The sequence below is a fragment of the Botrytis cinerea genome, chromosome 6, assembly GCF_000143535.2.
Source record: "Botrytis cinerea B05.10 chromosome 6, complete sequence".
Taxonomy (NCBI): Eukaryota; Fungi; Ascomycota; class Leotiomycetes; order Helotiales; family Sclerotiniaceae; genus Botrytis; species Botrytis cinerea.
In genome coordinates, this window is record NC_037315.1 from 687,457 (window position 1) to 703,128 (window position 15,672).

A 15,672-nucleotide genomic window follows, 5' to 3' on the forward strand; every position below is an offset into this window, starting at 1 on the left:
CTCCGTTCAACTTTTAGTCCAGACAGGCTCACCAACCAAGTTCTTGTATGTTTGAGGGACTAGTATCTTTTCTCCTTTTGATTCCTCACCGTTCAACAAGTTTGTTACTGAAGCATCATAATCGTGGAATAGTATTCGTCTGATGAATGCCGCACTACCCATTTCAAACCGAGAAGCAAGCGAATGTTTACTTGGTGGTCAATTCCCGTGATCAACTCACTTCAGAAAAGCTTTTCACATCTAGTTGATGGAAGGAAGAATGATTCTTGTGTCTTACCACACCACTGTTTCATATTTCGATTAGTGGAACTATGTCGGATGAAAATTACACTTATCATATTAAACTTCTTGCAAAGACCTCAAAAGACCAATCCTCAGATAGAGGAACCAGGTTAAAGCAGGAGGGGGCCCTGATGCCATACCATAAGCATTCCAAAAGATCCAAGTCATAGTATAAAAGCACTAAATGCAATTTGACCTTTTCGAAACACAGCTAATTGTGTAAATCTGTTTTGATACCTCCAGCAAGCTTCCGTCTACCGGATACCAATGTTAGTACTTTCGGCCACAAAGACACCAAACCACAGTATTAGCCTTTCCTGGAATACATTTAACTATAAATTGCACAAAGCCGTTGAAATAGAAAATGATAGTGCCAAGCGCGGCGGATAAACTTCCAAGCAAACTACCAAGAGTAGGCCCACAGATGTCAAAATCTGAGATGCAATGTCTTGGTATGGAAGCTTTCCAACCGTGGTCTAGGTAGCAGGGAATGTGCATTTGTCAACTATCATTAGTCCGATAGTTAGCCTTTGTTAGTGTCTAAAATTTGGAAATGTTTCCACAATGTGTTTCAAACACATTGTCAACCCAGTCTATCTAGAGTATTTCCGTCATCAAAAGAACATTTCCCTTTATGAACGTATGCCGTGCCATCCAATCTACGAGTTGTAACTTTCCCAGTACATGTACTGCTACAGACACGGCAGAACGGCTATTCACAACACATCCGAAGTAAAGCTGATGCATAGAGAGCGAATGGATGAGGTGGGGAAGATTCAAGTTTGAAGAATCGCATAGCCGGGATGTAACAAGTGGTCAGGCGCCAGCTGCTTCGCCTCGGATTTGCTTTTCTCTCTCTTTTGGTTTGGCAAACTTACCAATGAACGCAGATTATCAGATAAGTTACTGGGAGCGATCATAGATGTGAGTTGATTTTATTGAACCTTACTAGCTACATAATGAATAAAACGAGAATTTTGCCATAAAGGAATGTCGTAAGTTTGTCAAGTCTCGCCGGGCCTAGGATCGTTCCCATGAAATTGTCCATTCCCATCCAGATTTTCCATCAATACCCTCAGACAACGTGATTAGAAGAATTCAAATATCCAATAATTATTACATCCTCCTCCGTTTTCCTTTCCAAAAAATACTGCAGTAATACCAAAAACATCGCATACTGTACTGTGCTATGGGGTCACAAGTCTAAAACACAAGACCATCTACAAAGCAGCGACCACAGCTGCAAGAAGACCGACCATACCACCGACACCCGCAAGCCCAACAGAGTGTCCCGCATTCGCGGTGACCTCTCCAGCTGCACTAGAAGTAGCCGTAGGACCTCCGGTAGTAACCGTCCCATTCCCAGGTCTCGAAGTAGTAGCCGGCGCAGTGGTCAATGAACCTGTCCCAAAAGTCAAAGCAGGGCCCGAGGAAGATGAAGATGAGCCTGGAGATGCGGACGAGGTAGAGCTCTCTGAGGTACTTTCTGCGGTACTCCTAGTTTCGGACGCGGTTGTCTCTGCAGGTGCTATGGTGCATCTGTTTGGAGCATTCTGGGCTTGCTGGATCTCTCCGGCTGCAGTACAGGCGCCGAGAATACAGGGAACGATGGCACTGGAGATACCAGCGAGATTAGAGGCTTGACATTGGCAGGCTGTGTCTTCGATATCGCAGTTGGTGCCTTCTGCAATGGCTTGAGAGATACAGGCACTCTGTATGGATTGTTAGTTAAGCGATTGGGAGAACTTCTATGGGGAACTTACAGCGCAAACTGGTTGGCCTGGAAACTCGGCCGCGGAGGCAAGAGTAGCAGTAATGGCCAAAACAACGAGTGAGAACTTCATAATGAGGTTGGTTTTGTAGTTAAAACTTTTAAGAAGAAAAGTATGCAGATGATATGAGAGGCTGAAGTCGAAATTGAAACGAATTGATGGGAAGTGACTTGTAGATGAAGAACGATAGAGAACAAAAGAAGCGGAAGAGGGATAAATGATGGATTTATGTAGGAAGCGTGCAGACAAAGAGTTTCTTCCCAAGGTATACATCATTCCTTTCGATGGCGAGAGTTGATTCGCGGCAACGAGCTTCATTCCTTAAAAAGGAGAAATAATTCAAAGAGGGTATGAAATGATCGCTCTTGTAATAATGATTCACATTGTTTTCTGCCATTTCAATTCTATCCATCTTTTTCGTCGATTCATTCCTTCTTGAAGATGAAAACCCATTCATGTTGGCCTGCCAAAAAAAATCATGTTGGGAGCAGGAATGTACAGGTGTTCCACATAAACCCGCAATGGCGGGTTTTCAGACATGCGGGTATGTATGGAGGCTGGTATCAGGTTTGCACACGCCGGAACAGGTAATTCCACATGGCAATTGCAAAACTGCCGCAATGAGATATCAGCCTTCAGACTGGTACATATATGTGTGTGGCTGAATTTTTTTTTTTCAACGGTGGGGTTCTTTGTGTGGAATATAGAGAGGTGGAAAGGGAAAGTTGACGGGGTGAATGGGAATGGCGTTCTTCCGAGGCGGCCGGGTTGGGAAGAATGAGAGAGACATTCTTCGAGAAACAAATGTCTAAAAATAGACACGTTTTTACTGAAAACTGGTTATTTGAAATTTACCGTGGTGGTTTATGGGTTTATTTTTAAAAGTGGCGGGAGCAGATTAAGGAGCTTCGTTTGGGAAGCGCTGATAGCTCCTTGAGCTTTTCTTTCGAGGTATTTACTTGATAGAACTTGTGTTCCCTTCATAGCTAGGAAATCGGATTTTATATTCCGACGATTTCGAGCTATCTTAGTATAGGATTATGGGTAATTGTGATTGATTTACATACGAACAATTGGACAACTAGATCAGAGATGAAATTATGATTCGGTGTTACATTGATTTTCGTCTACCTGAAATGCAGTTTACCGAGGGGTTTGGAGTTTTGTAAGCTTCTGAACGTAGTGTAGATATTGAAGTTCGCTAGCCTAGGGTTATGATGTGGCAACGAGTATGTAAATTTGACAACAAAGTTTCCAAATAAATGAATGCACTGCTTTCCAGCATCAACTTTGGGCTATTGCAGAGCTTTTCGAGTCCCTCAATCTTACATCATTTCTCAACTTTCTTCTTCCATAATTGTGTTTATAATGCCTTTCTTACTTACTGAATTGAGAAACATCTTGATCAAATTAAGCGAGATCAGATTAGATTGAGAATAGTGATTTGAAAAAAAATTCAATTGACTGAAGCCAGGGTTCTATGCACCAGTGCGTATGCCGAATATCTGATGAGTTCTCAGTGAAATCAGTAATGTCGTTGCTATATTCCTGTTGGCGATCTTTTCGGCACGAAGTAGTCCAGCTCCCGACTACCTCTATGTCACCTCAAGTTTATCAAGGAAATGATATGTGTATTGGCATTCGAAACTGTTTGCATTAACTACTCTTTTCGCAACGAGACATTTCGAAGTTTTCTTTGTTGCAAGGAAATTGATGATATTGTTATTAGAGCATGCCTCGATGATGTGGTATAAAGTAATGTCTCCTGCCCCCCTTTACCCTCTTCTATGTTCGTCATAAGCTGATCGCCAAATCTACTTATTTGCTTGCTATAATCCCATTTGCTAGGGATGCCGTATTTCGAAGAGATGGTGCTACGTGCCAGCTATTTAATTACTGTGTTAAGCTAGTAGATACCTATTGTAACAAAAACATCATGCGCACAAAGTTGAATCAAGGGGGCTTCTGGTGCCCCGTCTGTTGAAGTCACCGAATGGAAATAGAGAAGATGTTATTTTGAGAATATTATGAAAATTGTGAAGACGGCTGACATTAAGAAGTCGTAGTGCTGGGTGTTATTGAAATTAAAGTATACAAGGTCTGTCTCGTCGAAGTTATCAGACTCGATATTTCGAAATCTCCAAGGTCTGTTTTATGCCATTATTTATACTAGTGATGTCTTTTGCTATATGAAAAGGTCGAACATATGACAGGCTACTAGCAATTTCTGAAATATCTTGCTGGCATTTAGATCACACCACCAACACAAGTTATGGGTCGAGTTTGTTTGGTAGATGATTATGCCATGGTCTTTTATAGTATCCGTTGAATTGAAATGGTCGCAAGAGGAACACGCGCGCTCCATCATGGAGTTGGGCATCAGTCGATGTTCTTTTTAGATAATAAGGGCCCCGTTCATCAAAATAATGTCTGCAGCTTGGAGAACAGGCAAATGCGTTAGAAATCAGTTAATGAAACGACGTGACTATGGCATTTTCTGTGAAAGTTCACCACAATGATTTCCAGCCGACTTTATATGAGGGACAACCAAGAGGCGAACTAGTCAATCTTGGAATCATCTTGATTCCTACCACTGAAGTGCCAGATACACTTAAACGAATCCGTGTCTGCGGCATTCTCGACATGTGCTTCACATACACACGGAGACATTGTTCAAAGACAAACAAACAATATTTGATCGATTCAAATTGAGCATAACATTCAATGTTTGTACTTGCAAGAAGACGTATGCTGGATATAAGGAAAACAAGGAACAGACCACACAGCAGCAGATATTACATAAATTCCAGATGAACTTCTCCCATGCTTGTGTTCATTGCGTTGTGGTGTATACCATGATGAACAAGCAATCCAGCAGCAACATTGAATGCGTGATCATTGCTGGGCATGTTGTTCCTAATGATGATGATGCAAACTGAAATCAAACAATGGGGCTTGTCTTCTCCTATTGTTCCTGCACAGATCGGACAACGCAGGAGCGTTTGCGTGATCACCTTGATCATTTTGAACCAGTGAGAAGTACAACCCCAGGTTGATCGTTGCATTTTACCGCGAGCAATACTCGAGCAAAAGGGGAAGACAAGCGCGTGAGTGCCGAAATCTGACGGCGGCACTTGATTGCTTATCGATAAGAAAGACCCCTGAACAAATAACCTTTTAGTATTTCGGCCCAGCAATGACTCTTCCCAAAGAGCAATCATTCGGCCTCCGATCAATCAATGTCAGATTCTTCTTCCAACATCTCCTATTTATGTCTTTATAATCACTTCAATCTCCTGGCATTTTAGCCAGCAATAATCCGTCATGTCTGCGGATATCCCGCAGACTGAAGAGAATCTCATTCCCTCCCCCTCGAACTCCAATAATGAAAACCCCACCAACCTCTCCTCGCAAGCTTCGATGGGTGGGCATATCCGCGCGAGAACGAATACGGCGGAAATCGATAGTACGATCATTCATCCAGGAAGCGTGAAGATCAATGTTACGGGCGCATTCATCGTCGATCAAGGTTCCGTTTCTCCAAAGGAATTGAATACCAATGAGAGGAATTATGATACCCAGGACATTCGACTGCCGAATCATACGGCGGTGGTCAGTCATATTGCTGTAGATGTATGACTTCATTTTCTCGGGTCATAGTTATGAATTGGTGATTGGTATGCTGACATGTTTTCAAGATTGGAGGCTCTTTAGCTAAGCTTGTATATTTCTCGAGAGAGGCACATTCGCGCGAGCCAGGCGGTCGTCTCAATTTCATGAATTTTGAGACGGATCGCATAGATGAATGTGTGGAGTTTATGAAACAGCTGCAGGCCAAGCAACAGAAACTCAATGGATCGAGACCTGGGGATTTGTGCGTAATGGCAACTGGTGGAGGGGCATACAAGTACTATGATAAGATCAAGGAAGCTTTGGGTGTCGATGTTATACGAGAGGATGAGATGGAATGTTTGATCATCGGTACTTTTCCTTTCCCCATGGCACGCGACTTGTTGATGTTATACAATGCTAACGGAGAATGAACCACAGGCCTCGATTTCTTCATTACCGAGATCCCCCGGGAAGTATTCACATATAGCGAAAGAGATCCTATGCATTTTACCTCGCCCAGCCCAGACATATACCCGTATCTCCTCGTTAACATAGGGAGCGGTGTGTCCATGATAAAAGTATCTGGACCACGAGAGTATCAAAGAGTTGGCGGAACCTCTCTGGGCGGTGGCACGCTCTGGGGATTACTCTCTCTCTTAACTGGTGCTCGAACATTCGATGATATGCTCGGAATGGCGGAAAGAGGTGATAATGCCAAAGTGGACATGTTAGTCGGCGACATTTACGGTACAGATTACGGCAAAATCGGGCTCAAAAGTAGCACTATCGCAAGTTCTTTCGGGAAAGTCTTCCGCATGAAACGAGAAGCCGAAAGATTAGCCGAAGACTCGGGAGGTCAAAATAACAGCAACGAACCATCTAGCTCTTCCCATTCCGCCGAGGAACCCCCATTTTGCAACGAAGATATATCAAGGTCCCTCTTGTATGCCATATCCAACAACATAGGACAAATTGCATATCTGCAATCGGAAAAACACCGTTTATCGACGATATATTTTGGAGGTAGTTTTATTAGGGGACATAGACAAACGATTAATACATTGAGTTATGCGATCAAGTTCTGGAGTAATGGAGAGAAAAAGGCAATGTTTTTGAGACATGAAGGATATCTCGGGAGTGTGGGTGCATTTTTGAAAAGGAAGCCAGAGGGTTGGGGAAGGAGGATGAGTTTTGAAGAAGCTGCGGCTTCTGGGGAAGGGGAAGTAAAGGATGTTAGGGATGAGCTGAAAGCCTTGAAGAGGGAAGTCAGTAGAACCGAATAAGCCGCCGTGCGAGGATTTTTGGCCATTCGAATTTACTAGTTTACTAGGGATTTGGGATACATCTTCTCTTTGTGGATTGAGTGAGAGAGTAGCGAAAATGCAAGAGCGCAAATGGACTTGGATTTCTAGATACGGCAGTAAGAAAATTCAAAGGGGATGTTTCAACACTATTCCAGTCTTGAGTAGGTATACAAAACATACATACGTAAACACGCACATACATATATACATTGGAACACAGGACGCTGGAAAACTCGTGGACTGAAGTTAAGTAGAGAAAAATGAATTTATTAGAGATGTTTTGATGAATGCTTGTTCTGTGTTGTGTTGTGTTGTGTTGTTGTGTTCTGTGTACATCTTTATTGTGAATTTGTCCAAGGTAAGTTCTATACGTCGTCTCAGTCTCAGTCTCAGTCTCAGTCTACTTCGTTTGTTCGTTTGTGAGTACGAGTACGAGTACGAGTACCACGCATCACGCCCCATAAACATAACGACACGGCACGCACAAAACAATTTGCGGGATGACACTTGCGTGTTGGATTTGAATCGCTGATATCGACCACACGTGCACAGAGATGTTAGGTGCGGAGGGTATTTGATTTGGATGTGTGATTAAATGGGATACCATACGTAGGTTTTACATAGATGATGAATAATGGATGATGATGCTAGAGATTTCGAAATACCTTTTACCTTTTGCCGTTTCCTTTTCCCAATTTACCTTCCAAGTTGAGACAGCTATTGACGCTTTACAATCCTAAACGCTTGATGATGATTCGAAAAGGATCCCTAGTATATCGCAACACATTGTGAGGATGCGTTTGAAGCACCTATCCTGCCATGAATCTTCCTCCGCCCACTTCCTTCGTATCCTTTCCTACCGGTTTATTTGCACCGCTCCCTGCTTTCACACTTCCGTCCTTCGATTCTACTTCTTTCACACCTAACTCCTTGTCTCTTCTGCCCCTAGCCCCAGCCTTTAATGCATCGAATTTTTCCCTATACCTCAAGAGCGTCTCTCGATACCTTTGGTTATCGCGGAATAGCCTCTGGTTTTCTTTATTTATGACCTTCATTTGTTCTTCAAGCTCTATCACTTTCCTAGCCATCTCATCGTTCGATTTACCGCCTGGGCTCCTATCATCAGGTCGCATTAGACGAATACTTTCTTGTAACGCCATACCGTTATTCTGCGCTGCCATTTCGAAAGCATGGAGTCGGTTGCTGAGTTTATCGATACATTTTTTAAGACTTTTGTTTTCGAGATCTAGCTCCTCGATTCGAATATCTGTCTCTCTACCCGCTATACGACGATTCTTTAATTTGTTGGGGGAATTAGGCATGGGCGTTTCCCGAGCATCGACAAAATCATCCTCGTCATTTGGATCAGGGAAAAGTTGCGGATCTATGCCATGCATGGATGCTGCTAAACGACGTTGTTCTTTCTTTTCAAAGGAGAGTATTTGTGCATATGATACCATGCCGCCCGTGGTGGGAACTACGTAGAAGGAATCATTGCCTGGATGCCCATCACGAGCAGATGCACGAAGAGCGGCCTTGGATATGTATTTGGCAAGATCAGGCTCCTCTGTGGGCAGCCTTTCCCTGCTTTGGGGTCTACTTTTGCGAGTGGTTGTAGGTAACACTTCTGGTGGCTTTGCAGATGGTTCAGGCTCTGAGAATAGAGGCAATCCAGCAAACGCTAACGGGGCTGATAACTTATAAACGACACTATTGAAGGCACTGTAGAATTTCGAGAAGCCGTCATCTTGTGCAGTCGCAGGAGTCGATTTCGGCTCAGCGACCGCGGATGTTCTTGATGTAGAAGTTTGAGCATCTGCTTTCGCTTGAGTATGTTGAGGAGGTACCCAACTGGGCTTTAATGTGGCGTTCTCTGGAATGGATTCAACATTTGGCTTTTTACCCCCTTCTCGGCGTCCGTCAGGGGTACCTGGAGCCTGTAAAGCTGATGTACTTGGTGAGAGCGGCTGGCGACTATGACCTGAGCGTATACCCCTTGCAGAAGCTAGATTACTGGCGATTGATGAAGATAATTCGCGCGGAGGGAGGCGCCTGGGAGTTTGCAAGCCTGAGGTATTTCGTGAGCGAGGACCGAGGTCTGATTTGGAAGAGCGTAACTCTGCTACTGCTGCAGATGTCGATACTGGTTTCTCCGTGACCGATTTCACTTCTGTTTCGCTCGCATTCGCGTTCGCGTTCGGAGTTACGGGATGTTCAGTGGGGTATCGAAGGAGTTCTGAGAGTCGCTGATGATGTTGTTCTAAAAGTCTTAAAGTCCTAGAAGCCTCTGCGCTCCCTGTTCCAGATGCAGCTTTTGCAAATTCCCCCGCAGCTAATGCATGTTCATTTATTGCAACCGTTGTATCTGAGCTGTGCGTCGCGAGCACTGCAGCGCGAGCGTGATCATGGGCCTATACTGGTTATCAGCTTGAAGTGATCGTGACGTTTGAACGTAAGATGGGAATGTCTATACCAGCGCCAGTGAAGAAGCTTCCATGGTTATCGAGGATTCCAAACTGAGCAAGTCATATAGTAGACTTCTATTCCGAGAGACCGTAGTCGAGTGAGGAGGGATTCAAATATTGTTTGTGTATTTGGACGTTTGAAGAATGAGGAGGAGTAGGTCTGGATGCGACCATTGGATAGGGATCACCAGATAGATTAAGCTGACTGGGGTAGTCGGCATTGCTTATCTTTCACGCTGACTCGGCTAGTTCTCCCCGTACAGGAAATGCTGGATACTGAAAACACATCGAACACACCAAATGCAATCGTACTATTGAAGTCTCTCTTCCATTGGAAATACAGAGAAACACGGCGTCCCATGCCCGAGACTCGCGTGTCTAGATAGGGAAATAGAAGTGGCGAGCTCATGATGGCCATTTTCGGGTATTCTGTGGTTACTGGGTAGCGAGGAGAGGGAGCTTGAGAGGGAGCTTGAGAGGGAGCTTGAGAGGGAGCTTGAGAAGTCCAAAGCATCTTGGAGAATGTACCTGGCACAGCATAACTATACTAGATACTCACGTCAAAGGTTCGAGTTTCAAACTGGGGGGCCGTAACCTTCTTTCCTCCCTGCCATGCATAACTTGGATTCTCGGCTACCCATGACGTGAGAGCCGGGAAGGATAATGAGTTCATACGCAAAGCTCGTGTTGAGGGAATGCCTGGGCAGGGGCAAGCAAGGTCCGGAGCAGTGGCCAAGGTCGTGATTGAACTTTCTGGCTGCAACTCAATCAATCAAGTAAATACTGGGTACCCAGCTACTCTACTGGCAACTTAATACTTAATAGGGAGGGAAGACTTCACCAAAGTCTTTGAGAGTGTGTTGGAATCTAACGTCTTTTGTTTGGTTTTGTGTATACCGGACGTGCCGTACCTAGTATTTGAACAATTATACTACTCCGTGTGAAATTCAATCCAATTCAAGCATCATCACCTATTAACGCGTCATATCGTCTGGTTTGCTCTCGAACGGAGAAGTGCAGTCAGTTAATACTTTTACGAAGGATCTTTAGTTCGTCCCAAAACCAAGTCTCATTCCAGTCGAGCCGGTTCTGGTTCCCGCCCGTCATACTTTCTTATCGTGGATCCATTTCATGGACGTGGAACCTTGAATCTACATGTTCCAACCTTCGAATCTACCGTACCACTTACTCAGTACCTACTATTCGCATATCGCACTGCACGAATTACACTGCATATCAACATCTCCATCTCGAAAAGACTGTCCCTCGACCGCGAATCCCCTCTTCGGTAGATGGTAGATTCCAATTACTCACTCTTGCAGATTTCTGGCTGGCACACCCGCCATGGACGACATTCCCACATCGCCAACGGCTTCAGAATCTTCCAAATCAACCGGTATCTTTTCGAAGTCGCGGAACGGGAGAAGGCATAGAAATTCAACATCGCACTCGGTGAGGAGCGGCGGAAGTGAGGCGTCGCATGGTTTCCGTGCCTCGTTGGAGCAAGTGATGGATAAGATCAAGAAAGATTCGGAATCCGAGGAGGAAAGCCATGCGTCGAATAGCCTCAAGAAGTTCGTGCCGAAGGGATTCGAAAAGAAAAAGAAGCGGCTGCAACGAGAGGAGGCCGAACAACGTCTGGCAGAAGAAGTAGCTCGTGGGAAATATATTGCTGAGCGAGGAACGCTGGAGAACGATATCAGGAATCCCATCAACAGAAACCTCTCTGGGGGAAGTAGTCTGTTAACATATGATTCGGAAACGGAGTCGTAAGTAACCCACTCTTGCCATAGGTGTTCGGATTTGATTGCTTGCCCTCCTTTTTCTTTTATTATTTCATTTCCTTCTGCTCTCCTGACCGATAATTCTCTGTCAATCCCGCGCGGTTCTTTCAAGGTTTGGGGATTACAATGAGACATGGTTTAAAAGGCGAAAAGGTTTGGGGGGACCCATTAGGGGTATCTCAGGCGTCACAACCACAACATTGCAGGCTTTATCCCCCATTAACATCGTCAATCGTGCATGCAGCACAACACTTGTGCTCTAAAATCACAACATCGACATTGCATTGCCACCGAGTCGCTTGATTTGCGATTTCTATCCATATTTTGATCCATCTCACGCTGCCGCTACTTATTTTTAGCACGCCTCTTTGCTTTGACGTGTGGAGAACTGATCTTAGCTCTGGGTAATTAAGTTTCTAATTCAAATTGCTGTTTTGATAGGGCCGCCGAAACACCTCCACCATTGACTTCGCACCCTTCGCACACCGGATATCTTACTTCTTCGTCCCCACTCATACACACCTCGACATTTCCACAAATCGGACCCTTACCTTCCCACTCAGAAGGAGAGCCATTCGCAGACTCCTCAGACAGCCTGGCTACCTCCGAGTCAGCTTCCAAGAGCCTCTCGCACAACCTTCGAGCGCCCATCGACGGATCTCAAAGGCGGTCATCTTCGCCAGTTGGCAGACTCAAAGACGTATTCAAACCAAGACGCGGGTCAAGCACAAATACCAGTCCAGAACGCAAGGCTGGAGGGGGCGGGGCTGATCAATCACTGAATACAAAGGACGGTGGGGCTGATTCCAGGCGGGGGAGTCTCATTAATGTTAAAGTTGGTTCCATCCTTTCTGATAAACATTTCCCCCCCGGTAAGTCTCGATCTACAACATCGTCTCCTGAGAGGCCACAAATTGAAAAGGGCAAGCTCATTACTATCGATACAACCCCACGTCCTCAGACTCCACCATCTGTGAACAGGCCGGCCCCTGTTATCGTTAATACACCTCCAACGCCAACGGACACAAGATCGCCGCAATTTACTTCTGTCACTAGCCCAGAGTCCCCTACCAAGTTCGGTCCAAATGTTTTAGTTTCTCCTTCTGGAAATATGATATCACATCGACGAATTCGATCAGGTTCTGCTTCAGGAGTCCCAAGTAAATTATCGAACATCCAGTCTGCGCCATTGACACCCACACCAGAGAACGGAGCAATTACGCCAGGACAAAATCAATCGGGTTTCTTCTCATCAGTATTTTCTGCCGCTCAGAACGCTGCAAATACATTGAGCAACAGCATCACGAACACGTCAGTCCCAGGGGGGACGAGGAGTAAGAGTGGTGCACACGCAATATCAGGTATACAGGAGATTGAGAGCCCAGAAGTCGAAGCATTGGGAGAGAAGATAGATACAGAGAATCTTATGGAAGAAAAAGAGCCAGCCGTTAAGACTTTGGGTATGGGCGATCTCAGTTTGAGCCAATTCGGGATTTCAGAAGAAGGAAATACTCCAACAATGCCGAAGTATCCAGAGGAGGTCCGCGGAAGGTCTGATCATGCTAGGGATGACCACTTTTTCGCAAATCGTTCTGCCACTGCCCCAAACATGTTGACTGGAGAAAATCTCGAAGCGGTGGCTACCCCTCAACTTGACGACTTGCATACTCTTGCACGTCCACGTTCCGTCTACGAGCCAAGCATAAACGGAGATCGAACTCCTCCAAATGGAAGTTTATATGAAGGGAAGTCTGGTAACCAACGTAGTGGCAGCATCCAAAGCGGTAAAAAACATAGGAAACGGGGCAGCTCTGCAGCAACTGGTACAACAATCGGGGCGGCAATTGCTGCAGCTAATTCATCTATCGGAAGCCCAGGTTCATCGGCGCCCAAGATCACTGGATTTGCAGTGGCAAGCAAGAAGAGAAATAAGGATTTTCACGCTCTTTTCAGAAGTGTACCGGATGATGACTATCTCATCGAAGATTATAGCTGCGCTTTGCAAAGAGAAATTCTCGCCCATGGTCGATTATACGTCTCCGAAGGTCACTTGTGTTTCAGTAGCAATATCTTTGGTTGGGTAACAACATTGGTTATGAGCTTCGACGAGATCATTTCTGTGGAAAAGAGAAGCACAGCACTGCTATTCAAGAACGGCTTAATGATTTCGACATTGCATGCAAAGAATGTGTTTGCTAGTTTTACAAGTCGTGATTCAACGTATGATCTCATAGTCGGTATTTGGAAGATTGGCCACCCGAACTTAAGAAGTTCGTTAAATGGCGTTACTCTTGAAGGGACTGGCGGTGACAAGACAGTGAAAGACGATGGTACTGTTCCTGTTTCTCGTCCAGGTAGTATCTCACAGTCCTCAGATGACAGCGAAGGTAGCGGGGAAGTCTACGATGAAGATGAAGACGATGAAGACGGCATGAGTTTCACGCAAGCCGACGGTAGCGTCGTGGGTAGTGAGGCTGGTGAAAAGGTTGTCAGTAGAAAGGCATCCGCTGCTGTTATGGCCAATGGGGCTCAGTCCGATGGAGGTAAACAAGCTAGTCCGACGGCTGCAGTAGACTATCCTGGTCCAACTGCACATGCCCCAACAACTTGTGCCGACGGCGACACACATTATGCGAAAATCCTCGCGGATGAAACTATTCCAGCTCCCCTTGGAAAGGTTTATAGTCTTATGTTTGGACCTGCATCTATAACTTGGATGCGGGATTGGCTCACTAATGAACAGAAATGCCTCGAGCTGACTTACGAGGAGAACGCTAAAGTTCCTTTGTCCTTGGAGAACAAGGTTCGAAATTACTCCTATATCAAGCCTTTGAATGGTGCGATTGGTCCCAAGCAAACCAAATGTGTCTCTACAGAGACTCTGGACGCCATGGATCTTGAGAAAGCAATTTCCGTAACAATATCAACAGTAACTCCGGATGTACCTAGCGGCAACGTTTTCAGCACCAAGACTAGGTATTGTCTTTCATGGTCAGAAGGCAATGGTACTCGATTGCAAGTCAACTGTGCAATTGAGTGGACGGGCAAGAGTTGGCTGAAAAGTAAGTTCTCTTGTGATCTTCCGAGATATTGAATTGTCATACTAATATCAACACAGCTCCGATTGAAAAGGGTGCGAATGATGGCCAAGTGCAATACACGAAAGATATCATAGCCGCGCTCAAAGCAGCTGTCAGTACCAAACGCTCTGGAGCACCAAGCGCTCCAGCTAAAGGCAAAAAGAAAGGACGCAAAGGATCGAAGGCAAACAATCTTAGCAAAGTTACCGATGGTGCTTCGGAGACTAAACCAGAGGCCACTAACTGGGGTCTCTTTGAGCCCGTTCGTGGTATATTTGAGCCGATTTTCGATATCGTCAAACCATTGATGACAGGGAATATACTTTATGGACTTCTCGTCGGACTTCTAGTAGCGAGTTGGTTCCGTTTTGGACTACCCATTGGAGGTGGTGGCGGGAATAGAGATATGGGAATGAGCTATCTAGGCACCCCGGAGAGAATCGCAGCATATGAAGAAATCTGGAGAAGAGAGGAAAGTGAACTTTGGCTGTGGTTAGAGGAGAGGGCGGGGATGGATAGATTACGAGAAGTGGGGAGAATGCCTATGGAGAGGTTGGATATAGAAGATAGGTTAAAGAGTGAGAGGATGGATGAGAGAGAGGTAGAAGATGCGATTAGGATCACAGAGGAGAAACTGTTGGTTCTGAAAGATGTGGTGGGCAAGAAAAGAGACAAGTCGAAGAGGGTACAAACTCATGAGCAGGAGAGTTCAGCCAGTGCCGCTTAGAGTTTCAGCTGATGGTTGAGCGGTCAAGGATAGAGGTAGGCAGGGAAACAAATGGTGTATGCCAAATAGCATGTTATACCATATCTACAGCGTAAAGCTCTACTCAGTACAACACTCCACATAGATATTTCTGTTGTGTATTTTCTTTTGAGGTTTTCATTTTCATATGTTTGGGAGGACTGAATCATGGTGGTTGTACATCATTGGTGTTTGGGCATATATGGGGAAGTACAAGAAGAGCATATGGAGAGGGGCATAAGAGGATTGGCATATCTGCCACAGCGTTTCTTTAAATCTTTTGTGTCTTTTTGTTGCATTTTTTGGGATGGGGAATAACATATTGTGAAGATTTAGCGAGTTGTTGTTAGATATCATATCTTTTAGCATTGTTGTTGATAGATATGAGGGTTGTGTAGCTGGGCTAGTTCCAGCGGGGGTGAGAAATGCAAAAAGTAGAGAATGGAAATGGACATACATGGACATACATGGACATATCAAATTTGATGTAGAAATCGATTAGGATGCTTGATTGTGCAGTTTTGTGTGATGTGATGTGATTTTTTGGTTTCTTATGTTGGGATGGGATGAATTGTGAAGGAGTAGGAAGGGGGAAGGGGATATGGGGGGGGGGGGTTAGTTGGATGGA

At 45.0% G+C, this 15,672-nt stretch overlaps 4 protein-coding genes across 5 annotated transcripts; 2 read left to right on the top strand and 2 right to left on the bottom strand.

Annotated features, from left to right (window-relative positions):
- Positions 1-1,148: 1,148 nt before the first annotated feature.
- On the bottom strand, positions 1,149-2,395 carry BCIN_06g01950 (hypothetical protein). The gene is made up of 2 exons (XM_001560326.2): positions 2,046-2,395; positions 1,149-1,994 (listed from the first exon to the last, which is right to left on the bottom strand). Exons 1-2 carry the CDS (start codon positions 2,124-2,126, stop codon positions 1,503-1,505), a joined length of 573 nt encoding a protein of 190 aa, XP_001560376.1. The 5' UTR covers positions 2,127-2,395; the 3' UTR covers positions 1,149-1,502.
- Positions 2,396-5,265: 2,870 nt separating this feature from the next.
- On the top strand, positions 5,266-7,246 carry Bccab1. The gene is made up of 3 exons (XM_024693365.1): positions 5,266-5,687; positions 5,753-6,035; positions 6,105-7,246. Exons 1-3 carry the CDS (start codon positions 5,379-5,381, stop codon positions 6,947-6,949), a joined length of 1,437 nt encoding a protein of 478 aa, XP_024549151.1. The 5' UTR covers positions 5,266-5,378; the 3' UTR covers positions 6,950-7,246.
- Positions 7,247-7,515: 269 nt separating this feature from the next.
- On the bottom strand, positions 7,516-9,692 carry BCIN_06g01970 (hypothetical protein). The gene is made up of 2 exons (XM_001560329.2): positions 9,444-9,692; positions 7,516-9,381 (listed from the first exon to the last, which is right to left on the bottom strand). Exons 1-2 carry the CDS (start codon positions 9,465-9,467, stop codon positions 7,780-7,782), a joined length of 1,626 nt encoding a protein of 541 aa, XP_001560379.1. The 5' UTR covers positions 9,468-9,692; the 3' UTR covers positions 7,516-7,779.
- A 602-nt stretch (positions 9,693-10,294) lies between these two features.
- Positions 10,295-15,548, top strand: BCIN_06g01980 (hypothetical protein). 2 transcript variants are annotated; one of them, XM_024693366.1, is made up of 3 exons: positions 10,295-11,204; positions 11,661-14,281; positions 14,338-15,548. In XM_024693366.1, the coding sequence occupies exons 1-3, from the start codon at positions 10,780-10,782 to the stop codon at positions 15,024-15,026; spliced, it is 3,735 nt and encodes a 1,244-aa protein (XP_024549152.1). In that variant the 5' UTR covers positions 10,295-10,779; the 3' UTR covers positions 15,027-15,548. The 2 variants fall into 2 exon arrangements, with proteins under 2 accessions (XP_024549152.1, XP_024549153.1); XM_024693367.1 differs by lacking the exon at positions 10,295-11,204 and having other exon boundaries at positions 11,495-14,281; positions 14,338-15,513.
- The last annotated feature ends 124 nt before the right edge of the window (positions 15,549-15,672 follow it).

Coding starts and splice junctions, on each gene's coding strand:
- BCIN_06g01950 (XM_001560326.2), bottom strand. CDS start 2,126: ATGAAGTTCTCACTCGTTGTTTTGGCCATTACTGCTACTCTTGCCTCC. Junction 1,995..2,045: donor CAGGCCAACCAGTTTGCGCT/GTAAGTTCCCCA, acceptor CAATCCATACAG/AGTGCCTGTATCTCTCAAGC.
- Bccab1 (XM_024693365.1), top strand. CDS start 5,379: ATGTCTGCGGATATCCCGCAGACTGAAGAGAATCTCATTCCCTCCCCC. Junction 5,688..5,752: donor TCAGTCATATTGCTGTAGAT/GTATGACTTCAT, acceptor CATGTTTTCAAG/ATTGGAGGCTCTTTAGCTAA. Junction 6,036..6,104: donor GATGGAATGTTTGATCATCG/GTACTTTTCCTT, acceptor AATGAACCACAG/GCCTCGATTTCTTCATTACC.
- BCIN_06g01970 (XM_001560329.2), bottom strand. CDS start 9,467: ATGGAAGCTTCTTCACTGGCGCTG. Junction 9,382..9,443: donor AAGCTTCTTCACTGGCGCTG/GTATAGACATTC, acceptor TAACCAGTATAG/GCCCATGATCACGCTCGCGC.
- BCIN_06g01980 (XM_024693366.1), top strand. CDS start 10,780: ATGGACGACATTCCCACATCGCCAACGGCTTCAGAATCTTCCAAATCA. Junction 11,205..11,660: donor TATGATTCGGAAACGGAGTC/GTAAGTAACCCA, acceptor CTGTTTTGATAG/GGCCGCCGAAACACCTCCAC. Junction 14,282..14,337: donor GGGCAAGAGTTGGCTGAAAA/GTAAGTTCTCTT, acceptor ATATCAACACAG/CTCCGATTGAAAAGGGTGCG.